The sequence below is a fragment of the Takifugu rubripes genome, chromosome 4 (assembly GCF_901000725.2).
Source record: "Takifugu rubripes chromosome 4, fTakRub1.2, whole genome shotgun sequence".
In the NCBI taxonomy this organism is placed as follows: Eukaryota; Metazoa; Chordata; class Actinopteri; order Tetraodontiformes; family Tetraodontidae; genus Takifugu; species Takifugu rubripes.
Genome location: NC_042288.1, coordinates 2,979,077 through 2,992,691, shown reverse-complemented (window position 1 = coordinate 2,992,691; position 13,615 = coordinate 2,979,077). Strand labels below are relative to the sequence as shown.

Here is a 13,615-nt window from a genome sequence, read left to right as displayed (position 1 = left end):
CTCACATAGGCAAATGAGGGGGGGGGGGGGGGATTTAACAAGCAACCCTGCTACTCCGTTGTCTGACAACACCACTTCTTCCTCCCAGGAAGCCATGGGAATTTGCCCGGAACAAAAGGAAGAGCTGCTTTAAGGAAAAGGAGAAGTTTGACGCAAATCAGCGCATTTGAAACCGCTAATTGTGTCGCGGTCTTTTAATCCAGGGGACTCTTACTGCACCCATGAGAATGATAAGACAGGTGCTGAAAAAATAATTAGAAAAAAAAAAAAACACTTAACAGAAGACTTGCATCAGATTGGGATTAAAAAGATCTGCTGCACTGGTATTTTAGTTAGTAATTTAAGGTCATGGACACTGAAATAAACAAGCCACACATGTCTTCTTTAGAGTGAGTTTATTAAAAATTACAATCGCGCTTGTGTCATTTTAAACTACAACCAACGGAATTGTGACATTTTAACAGTAGCTGACGGTACCATGAAGAAAACTCAAATGATCAGATACTTTTTTAAGCCCCCAGAGTTTCTAGAACTGCCATTATGGCCTACAAATCACCTCTAATGCATATAAGCTAAAACCTTTATTATTTAAGGAAATGCTGTTTAAATAATAAACAATAATACAAGGGGTACATAAATAAACACTAAAATACACTTATGTGCATTAACTAATCCAGTTGAAAATGCAACGTGACAGAATTTAGAATGAAGATGTAATTTCAGGTCCAACTGAACTCAACCCGCGTTGATGTTAAATGTTTATGCTTTATTGTGCTGCGCTCTGTTTATCCCACCTCTGCACAATTCGGCTTTAACTGCGAGATCTTTCACAAACAGTCATCATTTCCTTCAAACGTGTGCGCCACATTACAAGCATTGTCAGGGGATTTACTGGGAGCTTAAGTCTTACTGTCTGGCAGCTGGATGTGGCCTATGGCAACTCGCGCCGCGTCACAGTGGAAAACCTGCCAGAGGAAGGTTGTGAGATTTGACTCCAGCTTTGTGTCATTGTCATGGAAGGCTTCGATGCTTTGACAACACTGGGGAAAATAAAAAATAGCAAAATGTTTGCACACTAATTACACGGGTTTACGTGGACGCCAGCCCACACGGTCAACTCGGGCTGGAGGTTTTGCGAATTATTGCTGACAAAAATCAAACCATGGCATTAAAAGGGCTGCAGAGAGGAGAACATGATGATACAGGGTTGAAGTTGCCTCTCTAACCCCGAGCTGCAAAACAATTAAAAATAAAATGTTTTAACACTCGGCCTTTAAATTTGTGACATTTTCCAGAGCTAGTAATTAAACAGGAGAACATCACACGAACGGAAAATGAAATGATTTGAACTGTTGTCCACTCGTTTTTAATTTCAACTGAATGGGGTCCACAAATGAATTCCACCTGCTTTTTTGATTTAGACCTTATCTTTGTTTTTCAATCATCCCTCCAAAGCAACAGTACTAAAACAGCACATGCAGCCAATATAGCAATAAAAAAGAAAATATATTATTTCCAAATCTTAGAATTACAATTGGTATTTACAATCGAGCGAAAACATGAACAGGTTGAACATTATTCTTTTAAAAAAAAAAGACCATATCCACCGTATGTACTGTAGGATAAGAGTTGTAAAAAAGTTAGTGAGGAAATGCTTCACCACCAAGAGAACAGTTCAAAGTGTTGGTACATCGACTGGAGGAGGCAATCACATTTTATCAAGTGATCCAAACAATCTTCTCAAACACGGATGTAAATCAAACTGCAGCTGAGATGAATCCACTCAAATCACCAGCGGCACACACGACGTCTGTGGACCCAAATTCTCAGAAGGCAGCAAGGTTCAATGGCCTTGTTGGCGTAGCTTTACAAATTTTAGTTATCAAAGCTGATCGTAATACATTCAATAACGGGAGATTTTGGCTTCAAGTCTGCGTACCTCGACATGAAATAACTACCTTCACAACAGCAGAAATCATACAAACATTACAAAAGTGTCTCTGTGTTGGGACATTCACATAGAAAAGAAAGAGGAATCATTTACAGTGAGTTTGACGTCTGACATTCCATATGTACAGTGTAGCACTTTGAGCTGTGATCAGGATCGGCACGTGCGTATGACAGGAAATCAATGGAAACAGCAGCCAATGTTGAGATAATTGTTCAGATTCTAGCAGGAGACAGTGGTAGGTGGAGAAAACCCCAACTTATATTATTTTATAATATCAGTAGCAGCAGTGCTCCAGAGCTCATTCTGCATTTGTTCTGAACAAAGTCATAAAAGTGCTGAATAATGTGAAAAAACGACGTAGAAATACTGGAAGAGATAAAAGGTTGAAATGGAAATAGTGGCTAACCTGAATGACAACAACTTCCTGATTACTGAAGGTAAAACTCCAACTTGTGTATTGTGTAAGTTATTAAATACATTGTGACGTTAGTGTGTGAAAACTGGAGCAGTAGTGCTTTTTATTCCAAAAGCTCTTTTAGTTATTATTTTCTATGAGTGTTACAACAGTCAACCATGTGACGAGAGGGCTTAAAATACATTTAAATAATAACAACATGTCATAATAAAAGATTGTTCATGTACCCACATTTCTACCTGCAGCAGTACTTCGTACCTGCATGAGAATTTAGAGACAAAGCTTTTAAAAAAGAGATTAAGACTTTTCAAATCAACATTAACATGTGAGTATGGTTTAAACAAGATCACCCACATATTATAAAGCAGGGTACTTCATTAAGATTATTGCACTTTAGGTTGGTAAACAGGAAACAAAGAAGTGACCAGAAGAATGTACCTTTGTTCAGTTAAGAGGGGGGGAAAAAAATCGCGAGTCAGCATGCTGGACAGAAAGCAGACTGCAGATACTGTCAGGAAACATCTTACAGTAAGTCTCCTGTCTCTCTGAGGACGGCCATGAATCACTCCGGCAAATAGGCAGCGGAGGCTCGGAAACGGAGCCCCCGCTGCCTCTGCTACATGTGTTTTCTAGTTTAGGTGGCAGTGAGTGTAAACACAGCGGCTCCGTCTTCTCCATCCTTCAGCAAACAGCCCAGGCTGCAGCATCTGGTAAACAGGACTTTGGCTGCCTCCAAACCTTAAGGGCTCATGGGCAGAAGACAGATGCTGCGCGCGCGTGCGCGGCCGACTGCTGCCCGCTCTCACGTGTCCCGCTTGAACCGAGCGATGGATTTTTCTCCGCTCCCGTTAAAGCGCACGAGATTGTGCAGCAGAGTGATTTTAGACCCGAGCAAATAGTGGAATTTCTTTCGTTATAATAACAACTGCAAACAAAAAAACCCTCCCTGAACTGAAAAGAACAACTAAACCGTAGAAAAGAAAGCATAGAAAAATTAGAATTGATTACAAATGTTCTGAAACAACCCAGATACAGGTACCCATTTGTTCTCACTAAAGCATAACTGCCGTCTGCGGTTCTACTTTTTGCCAAGTTTACCCGCCTTCTTCTTTGGCTCGTAGGGCGTGCGGAGAATACTGGGCGTCTCCTCCATCACGCGCACAAGTAAGTTATCGATGTAGTCCTCCAGCTCCTTGATGTGGGCGTCTTTCTTTTTCACAATTTCTTTCTGCTTCACAAGCTCCTGCGCCACCTCTTCAAAGGACAAGTTGCTGTAGGCGCTGACGCTTTCCTGCGTGGCGTGGCGAGAAAACAAACTTTATTAGAACATCATCGGAGAGTTTTCTACTGCTCCAATTTAAGACTTTTTCTCCGCCTTTTGAGACCTCAGTGAAAGCAGATGAAACATATCTGATCCGAAATTAGCATGTGATTAGTTCCTCCCACGAAATTACTTAGATTCTTGGCTAATTTATTTTTGCTACACTGTCTTAATAGCGTTTAAAATATTTAAAACTGAAGCGTTCGTAAAACGCCACTAGCTGACAACAAAAGTCAAAGTTCAATCTCGAGGCAAAAAAAAACAACCTGTAAATTAAACATGTGGGTTTTACGTGACCAATTATCACATGATCACCTGAGATCTGGTGCTAATGATACAGAACTAAAGTGACTGATGTGCGACTGCAAATGAGTCCAGGGCAAAAACACTGACAAGCTCAGGATCGAATAACGCAGATTATTAGATCTAATAACGCAGATTCGTTTGGTACAGGACATCCAGATCGTGTTGCCTGGGTACGATAGGAGCTGCGGTCATTTTTAATGAGGGAGCGCTTTATCGCTGCACCACTGCGCATCCCATCCTGGACGGAAAGAGCAGCAAAGCCTTCACCTGTTTAAAATACCGGACTTATCAGCTTCCACTCCCACACAGCCTTCAAACCTCCGCTGTTGGGCAAAGACAATGGAGAACGACCTGCAGTGGGACTGCTTACCCCGGATCTTATCACATGGAACAGTACAGAGGCTACTGCAGGGGTGACACAAACCAAAATGAAATATTTGCTGCTGAGATTAAATGTCCAGTGTAGGGAGGGCTCTCAGAACAGAGCGAGGTAACTTACTCCACAGACACACACACGCACGCACGCACGCACGCACACACACACACACACACACACACACACACACACACACACACACACACACACACACACACACACACACACACACACACACACACACACACTTGAAAAGTGCATTTCTGTGGGAAGAGAAGGGAAATAAGTGAAAGAGTGCCAAGTGTCACAAGCAAGCATATGTACCAGCTACTTTGCGCTCTCACACACACACACACACACACACACACACACACACACACACACACACACACAGAGACACACACTGGCAGCTTTATTGGCTGGTGACAAAAGCCTGGAAATGACCATAAATTGGCAAAGTAATGATGACCATTTTTGTGCGATCAGTAGCGATAAGGCTTTCTCCAGTTGCGTCATTACAGTTTCTAATGAGCTCAGCTTTGAGAATCTAAAAGCTGGGTCCTTTGAAATCCCTCTCTGCCCTCCCTCCCCCCCTCGTGTGTGGTTAATTAGGGCCTTGAAGCAGAGGAAACAGGAGCTGGTATTTCTGCGAAGGCACTGGACGGGGGCACATGTGTGGATACTGACAGCCCTCAACACCCACAAAGGAAGGTGAGGAAAGCCATTATCGGCATTCTCCTCCTCATTTAGACATCACTTTGGCATTTAGGCACCACTAAAGCTCCCGCAACTGCTTCATAAACACCACTGTTGACGGGGGATAAATGAAGACTTTGAGTTGCTCTCAAATTGGTGATGCCAGACGATTTAACAATCTTCTAAACATCACGCACAAATGACACTGTTGTGTTATTTCCCAACAACAAAAAAAACCTCCAATTACTGACTTGGTGTGACGCACCACTAGGACCGGCCTTACAACACGAAATTTCACACCACTTCAAATCATGTCCACCTAAGACATGATGACCGACGTGTGCAGCTGCTAATTAGCTGAATGGCACCATCTGAATTTCCACTGGCCTCAGATCAGTGTCACCAGCTGCTATGAGGAATTATTTAAAGAAATAAAAAGACTTGAGAGCTGTCATTAACAATCCGTACAGCAGGAAAGCTAAGGACGCCTAACTGCGAGGGTCGTTCCTCCTCTTCCTCTTCATGTCAGCCAAGATCAAGGAGAACTGGAGCAACTGACGAAATCATTAAAGACAAACTTCTTCCTCTTACATCTTTCTTGCCATTGATGTCCTTCTTCTTGAGGCCAAAGTTGAGAGCTTCTTTTCTTGATGAGTTTTTTTCACTGCAGAACAATTAAACAGAGGATCAGTAACCACGCCAGTCATCGCAGAACGATCTGGGGTTAATTATCCCCAGCGTCGATAGCGACAGTTTGATGCAGCTAAATATACCCCGTTTTTCACCATGTTTAAACAAATGACCAGTGAGCCTGTGTCTGACAAAAGCAGCAGTAAAGATGATGGACTGGTGCCTACAGAGATAAGTGGTTAATTGGCTGGTCTATCTGTGCAGAGGATCTCATTACTATAGCTCAGAAGGCTCTGTTATCAAGCTCAGGCTCTCTAAAGAGCCACTAATGACACCTTCTTCTCTGATATGGCAGAACTTCGCCACAGAGCTCAGCAACTCTTTATGAAATGCAGGAAACAGATGTAGCCAAGTTGTCTTGGACGGTGGATGTCTCCAGAATTACAAAGGTCCTATCTTGGGACGTCAGAGGAGCTCCTTAGCCTCGTGAAAGGAGCGACAGCCCTTCTGCATAGCAGTAATTCTAAAGTCAGGTGTGGACAAAAGCTGAAGTGTAGAGGATCATTATTAGAAGCCAGGAGGTCTGAATGAAGCCACCTAAAGGAAGATTTCTGTTCAGTTCTTGATGCTGCATTGAAGTTTGGGGTCGTTTGTACATTTCTGTATCCACAGTCTCATTTTGTGTTATTTTATCTGTGCTGCAGGGAGGAAGGACATAGGTTGCATCTCACCTTTGTTACACCATTTTAACTGGACTGTGCAACAGTATTTCATTATCCATCTTTCAGGTAAATTACTTCTAATCTGTTTCTCTTCGATTCAAAGATCTTTCAGTTTTGAGCATCAAAAGCAGCTTATTTGAAAAACTTCCCACGGATTTCTCCTTTCTTCCAGTTGTTAATCAATATATATTCTATAATTTTGGTGGCACTGCCGTGTATTTCCGTTGGACCCTCTCATGTATGGAGATCTTATCAATAAATTATGTGACCGTAGCCTAAAGATTCTTTTTTTTTATTACCTGTTTTTTCTAGAAAGTGGAATTTTTTTTTACGACAGAACTGAACTCTGACTAAGAGAAGACTCGGAATTTTTCAATTAAAAAGAAAAGAGAAATAAGAAGTTTGTGTTGACTGAGATGAAATAAAGCGCGGGTGACCTGGGTTTGTAGTTGGAGATGAACGGGTTCGTGTCTGCTGGCAACTCTCCACTGAAAGGGTTGGGGGCGCGTAGGTCGCCTGCGCTGCCCAAGCGCCCCCCATTGCTGGTCTTGCGCCCGTCCTTTTTCCCCGTCACACGTTCCAGTAGCGTGACCTTCTCCTTTTTCTCCTTCCGCTCTGCCGGGTCCCACAGCTGCCCGTGCTCCCCCTCGAATGGGTTGCGGTTGCGTGGGAGTGTGGCATACTTCTGTGGCAGGGCGTCACTGATATCAGTGAAAGGGTCACAGTGTGCCTCGTCGTCCTGGTAGCCTGGCACCTCACTCTGGGAACGCCTGTGAGGACCGCCTGAACCAAATGCAACACGTCAGCTGACATGAGGCACTTTTAATAAGCAATTAACAAGCAATTTTAATTAGCATTTTACATAGTACAAATCTTGAAGTATTGTGATTGATTTGCTCAAAGACGATAATCACTGATGTAGAATTATTAGAGATTATGAGAGTATCAACATTTAACTGTGAGCAGTCTGCATACCTGCAATGGCGCCTCTCAACACCTATAGAATATCTGCATATTCATCCACAAGGACGGTAGGTGTGAAGCTCAGACGCAACATTGAGGATCAAAACGGCAGCGTGTCAAGAAAGCGCACATTGGAATTTTGCGCAGGGATTTCTGAATCTCGGAAAATACTGAAATCGGGTCCGACTGATTTAACGGGATCAGCGCCAGATTTGGAAATGACATCAGCGTTTCATCACATTCTTACCAGTTCTTCCGCCTTTCAGACGTTACATTAAATCGTTTTCCCATTGGGATCGCTTGGAAAAACAAAAGCTTTCATTCCTATTATCTATTCATAAATATCCTGGAAACCTGGAAATATCCTGGGATATTACAGAGCACCTGCTACAACACAATAAGCAACAGAAACAGTTCCAATATGATCGGTTATGTAATTGATTATATACAGTATGTTTTACACTAAGCTTATTTATCGTTATCCTGCATATGTGTGCGTTTAAAACACATGATGGAATTCTATGAAAAAGTAGAACCTGCTGGTTTAAATATAATGAACATATGAAAGGTGCACTGATCATCAGAAGTTCTGTGGAGCCACTGTAAGAAGATTAAACACTTCATTAATAATAACGTTACCGTGACAGATGAACCTGGTGATGATAACGTGTTTTACTAGTCATGAACTCAATACCCAGGCACTGGGCTCTAAACTGCGCTGCTTGTGAATGAAAAACTACGAGTGCAGACGGGTTATTGAACTCACCGCTCTCTTCTATGGAGTTCATGGAATCCAGTTTGGGCCTGAAGTGAGTTCCAATAAGGTCAGACATGGAATGGGCTGCAGACAGTTTGTGTGTCCCTGCGAGAAGAGGCCTCTTGCCCTTCGCTTCAGGCTGCGGTTGTGATTTCGGGACAGAGCTGGACTCTGAGTTGCACATGGCGGAGTGCGGCAGGATGGCTGAGGAGGTGTCCCCGGACCCGCCGCCGTGTTTCCGACCCTTCATTTTGTCCTTGAGCTTAGAAAAAGGTGAGCGGGGCTTCTCCTTCATGGAGAGGTCAAACATGCTGGCTGTCATGTTGTTCCTTATAAACTGGATGCTTACTTCGATACGACCCCGTTCTTTCCTCTTCTTTCCCGGTTTGGACTCCAAAGAATACCAACTGCAAAGAGATGTGGTTGTTTTAGATAAGCAAAGTTCTCAGTTTCTTAAATTTGGTCCCAACATCTATAATTATCCAACGTAATCTATAAAGTCACAAGATGGCAGAAGCCTGTTTGTTCGCAAATAACCCGAAAAACCCCGCTAACCTTTTAATGAACCCTAACTAGTTATTTCAATGAAAAGGCTAATTTGAAAAGATTAATCCAAAGGCTGAACACAAATACAGGGGCTTAATCGTTTGAAGTTGGTGGGAAGTGAAAATGCAATTTATCATTCAGAGTATAAACATTATTTTTTGGAAGCCTAACATAACAAATGGCCCTCTGCTGAATAATATAGGCCATTCCAGGCTGCATTTCGGCTAATATTTGTTTAACATCTCTGCTTTTTCAACTGGAAGTAATGGGATTTATGCTTGCACTGTGAGGGAAATAAAGTGGCATTTGCACAAATCTGCTCTTTGTTCGGAAATGCAATGACAAGCAATAAGGAAACTGCAAAGCTGTGTGATGGGGCAAACAAACGGTCCATACATGCTAATGAGAGATATTCCCAGTCAAGGAACCTGTGATTATATCCTTCAGCAAAGTGACATCATAGCACTCAATGCCTTATTTATGCCTGTGATAAAAATCTATTTTAACCACCTAGTCTGTAGCTCAGCAGCACACCCATGAAAGCCTTCGCCGGATCTGATTCCCAGGCTGTGCGCCATGCTCGGTCTGATCAACAGCCACAGCGTGCCGCTGCCATGGGGGCCAGGGTGCACCTCTTGTGTGTCTCAAGGCCAAGATAAACCTGCCTGCACTTGGAGCCACAATCCTCCCACTTGGGCCTGGACCGCTGGGAAACTCCGCACAATCAGTAAGCACAGGTGTGGGATAATTATGGGCTGCCGACTCAGATATCACGACGGGTATTCCTCCCCAATATGTCAGTTCCAAAACACAGCAAATGGGCCACGGCGAACATGGGCCCACTGTCAATTGTTGATATTGTATTGAGGGTCCCGGTATCATAGTCAAGTATGCCTGCAGTGTGGGATTAGCCTAACAAGCACCCTGAGTGTATGCATTACAGAACCGCTTCTGAAAATATGCAGCTCGGAGGTGCATCATTTCCACATGTCAAAACAAATGAAACCCAACCTCTCCTCACTGATGGATGGCAAGACTGAGGAGAAGGTGTGCAAATGAGTCTCCGTGTTCATGTAGTGGAAGCTAATCAATACCGCATCAAACCTGATTATTCTGGGTTATTTTCTGTAATGGATGGGTTTTTAACTCATATATTCAACACTAGCAGGTTTATCATCATGCTGGCTTTCATTACATTCACCTATTGTATTTTCCCAGTGTGTAGGGAGGAGAACGGCCTTCTCAAAACAGTCGTTAATGAAAGAGGTGACTCAGTTACAGGCACGCCCATTTTTTGGCAAGCGGTGTCTTTTCCCTTGTCTCTACCTGAAATTTAAAGCCTTCGCTTCTCCTGACATGCATTCTTTCTTTTTTGAGGAAGAATTATGCTCCTAGATTCGTCCACACCGCAACGTTTACTTCCCAAGATACATTTATTAATATAATTGTACAGGAGTGACTTCCAGAACATGTTTAACCAGCTGCACCAGTTCCAATTAGGCCAACTGGTGCTCAGCATGTCAGAGTTTAAGCTAAAAATAATCTCTGCACAATGTAGGGCAATTCATTGCTAAGCCCCAAACAATAGTGTCCATAAAATGGGACATTTTGCCAAATATCTCAAAAAGACACCAATGCATTATCACACTCGCTTTTGATTGAAATCACAGGAGAACAATTCTGTTCTGTTTCTGGCTGCTTTTTTTTTTCTTGTGTGGCTGCAGGTCAGTCTCTAGGGGACTGGGTTGAAGCGGTTCAAGCCTCGGATAAAATATAGAAGGTGTTCTGGTCATAGACAAGCGGTGACGGCACACCTTCAGAAGACTGCCGAGGTACCCTGGAGCACTAAACCCCCCAAATGCTCACACAGTGCCCTTGGAGGAGATGGCAACTTATTCAGGGGTGGACCTGCCTTTGCCTATATGCAGCTGGGATAGGCCCCAGCACCCTCCACGTGACGCCAAAAGGGATATAGCGGTAAATCAAAATCATCTATAAAACACACACAGAGCAAATACGGGCTAATTTCTTTGTTCAGTTCTGGAAATAGACTTTAGACTTCCTCTCAGACACTGACTCCTCTTTAGTAACTACATGTACACAAACCATGAGTGTGAGCTGGCAGTGACATGAACAATGATATGAATGATATAAGTATCCCGTTCTCAAAACAGTCGGGAGGAAATACACTTCACCATCTCTGTTGAATAAGCATTACTGCAAGACTAAGAGCTGTTTTGGAATGTAATGTTAATAGCAAGTTAAACCGTAACTTAACTAAATTAGTTTACGTTACTTATGATAGATTTTACAATCCTCCTTTTTGTTTAACTATTTACTGAACATTTTTCAGAGGCATCGACTCATCAATTACAGATAAGTAGACAATAATTTGCCCTGTGTGATATTAGTCAGTGGAATAATTGCCGATGGCTCGATAAACCCTACAAAACATTGTCAAAGAATGCAAGTGTTCTGAGATTAACTTGATACTTACTCAGTTTTCTTTCGTTGCTTGTTATCAAAAACTTGGTTAAGGTTGATGGACCTCTGGCCAAGGAATTTGTCCATACCAACCAAGGACCGATGCATGACGATTAGACAGAGTTCGTAGACTTCTGGATTACCTTCCAAAAGTAATCCCGGCAATTCAAAGGAGGCTTCTTCTTTCCAGACAGGGTCAAGTGTCTTCTCGGCCACTGACGTTGAATACTTTTCTTTGCCCATTTGAATAATAGTGTAGGCATCATTGGTGCTGTTTTTGCCTTTGGGTTGTAAACTGGTTGCTTGGAGAACAGTGACTTGGACGTGGGTTGGAAACCACTTCTGCGATTGTGCAGCAAGCGACATTGTCAGCACGGTTTTAACAAAAGTCCGTTCAGAAGAAATCGGATACTTAATATTGAGTTGAATAATGACACTGCAGACATGGATCACTATTGTTCACCGTGGCAACACAACTGATGCGCCGAGACACCGACGTCCAAACCATCGATAAATCATGTAGGATGAAAAGAAAACAAAAAAGAAACATCATCAGTTATCTTAAAAAAAAGCAGACACGTGAATTAAAATGTAACAAAATATTCATAACATTAAATTATTTCAAGAATGAAATAGACCATTTCCTTTGCTGTCTGTTGCCTAATCTGAAAGCCAAAGACAGATTGATGAGCTCATCCAGTTTGGGCTTGGTCACCATACTGGTGAGTGACTCAGTGACAGACTGACTGCACCATACTGACTTTAAAAATAAAATAATCCAAAATAAACGTGTGGGGCCAGTTCATTCAGGGTGAGCAGCCCGTACATTGTGAAAATGCATCACTGGTACTAAAGTAATAGCGAAAAGGCATTTGATTGAGTCAAGAGAATTCTATCAGGGTAGACTTTAGCCTTAAATAAACACCTTTGTCTTTACTGCTTGATTACTACTGTCTGTCAGGGAGCACTGAAGCTTAAAAATTAACTTTTAATAAAACGACGGCATTGTAGTCAAATGTATTCTGAGGGATTACTTTAGCTATATGCAGCTAGTCACTGAGCTAAGAAGAACATTCAGCACATTTAGAGTGCCTCACCTCGGTGCCATCACAGCAGCGGATTTCGGATGAGATGGTATCAAAAGCAGCCTGAATTTCCATTCATGAGAAGTTATTCTCACATAGATTATATGAAATATTAGCTTGCAGCTGATGTTCCTGTTGTTTCTGCTCGCCTTTTGCCGACAGTCAGCTTTACTTCCTACTGCGACGTCACTTCCGCAACACCCTGCGAAAGTTCAAGCACGAGCTGCGCACACGCGCACGATGAACGTGTCGTTTTAAAACCTGTCGAAGCATTTAATAATAACTTTACTTTTAAGATATCGATTATTTTCATGGAAATGACTGAAATGACTTCTTTTTAAAAATTCTAAACTTGACGTTAGATGTATATTTTCCACAGAGGAATCATTTACATGTGTGAATATCTTTGTTTTTAGTTACTACATGTGCTACTTTTAATAGATGTTATTTCTGCATTATTAGGTAGCTAAAATTATATCGTTTATTTTTTCAAAAAAAGGAAAAATGTGCTATAAGTATTGCTGTGTAAGTAATCACTGAGTAATCTCATAAATTTTCTGACTAGTTAATACACTGAAGATATTGGCCATTTGTGCATATTTGTGCATGTATGAAGGTGTACTTTGATGCACTTTATTTTTTTTGAGAGGTAAATCATATAAACATGGGAAGTGCTTTTGTCTGATGAGTGGGAGAAGGAGGTGCAGATAAGGGGTGCACTTGAATGAACACAGACATGGTTGTCACCCCACTTGACAAGTGCATCTAAACCAAACACACCTGCCTGTGTGGGTTTTTATCGTTCTGCCACAACCAGTGCAGTATGTACACACCACTGGGCTCGGCCTCCGGCTGGGCCATCCATCAAACCAAGATTATTGCACTTATCTAGAGTACATCTTTGAATGAAATGCTGGGGCTTAAAGTGAAATACGAGGCTGTGCAAAAATGCAAGTCGGACTTTAATACATTTAAAGATCTCATCCGCGTGTTTTACATTACAAATCACACCTGGCATTTATATATTTGGATTTGTTCAAAAAATATATTTGGATGATAAAACAAAAACAAAAACAGTACAGTTGGCATTTTAAACGATACCACCTGTACCATCGTTACTGTTGTGCTTGTCTGGACTGCAGGCGTTGTGTCTTGTGACAAGGGAGCAATAACAACAGCAATGAAAAAGGAAACGATAACAGCATCAACATGATTTATTTGCACTAGTAAGGGAGTGTTGGATCAAACACACCAAACAGACAATCAGTGCAGAAAACAGCTGTTTAATTCCAACTGATTTAGCGAGCTCTGTTAAGGACACGCTAACATTCAGGGTTTTATGTTCACAGTGATTATCAGGCAA

General features: G+C 42.1%; 1 protein-coding gene across 2 annotated transcripts; it reads right to left on the bottom strand.

Moving 5' to 3' along the window:
• Window positions 1-380: 380 nt before the first annotated feature.
• rab11fip2 (RAB11 family interacting protein 2 (class I)) lies at window positions 381-12,436 on the bottom strand. Of its 2 annotated transcripts, XM_011602920.2 has the most exons (7): window positions 12,265-12,436; window positions 11,181-11,643; window positions 8,487-8,544; window positions 8,147-8,399; window positions 6,855-7,200; window positions 5,657-5,729; window positions 381-3,657 (listed from the first exon to the last, which is right to left on the bottom strand). In XM_011602920.2, the coding sequence occupies exons 2-7, from the start codon at window positions 11,531-11,533 to the stop codon at window positions 3,445-3,447; spliced, it is 1,296 nt and encodes a 431-aa protein (XP_011601222.1). In that variant the 5' UTR covers window positions 11,534-11,643; window positions 12,265-12,436; the 3' UTR covers window positions 381-3,444. The 2 variants fall into 2 exon arrangements, with proteins under 2 accessions (XP_011601222.1, XP_003963764.1); XM_003963715.3 differs by having other exon boundaries at window positions 8,147-8,544.
• Between the last annotated feature and the right edge of the window lie 1,179 nt (window positions 12,437-13,615).

Excerpts from the sequence above, each read along its gene's own strand:
- rab11fip2 (XM_003963715.3), bottom strand. The coding sequence starts at position 11,533 with ATGTCGCTTGCTGCACAATCGCAGAAGTGGTTTCCAACCCACGTCCAA. Across the intron at positions 7,201-8,146 it reads GAACTCCATAGAAGAGAGCG|GCGGTCCTCACAGGCGTTCC; the intron begins GTGAGTTCAATA and ends CATTTGGTTCAG. Across the intron at positions 5,730-6,854 it reads ATCTCCAACTACAAACCCAG|TGAAAAAAACTCATCAAGAA; the intron begins GTCACCCGCGCT and ends ATTGTTCTGCAG.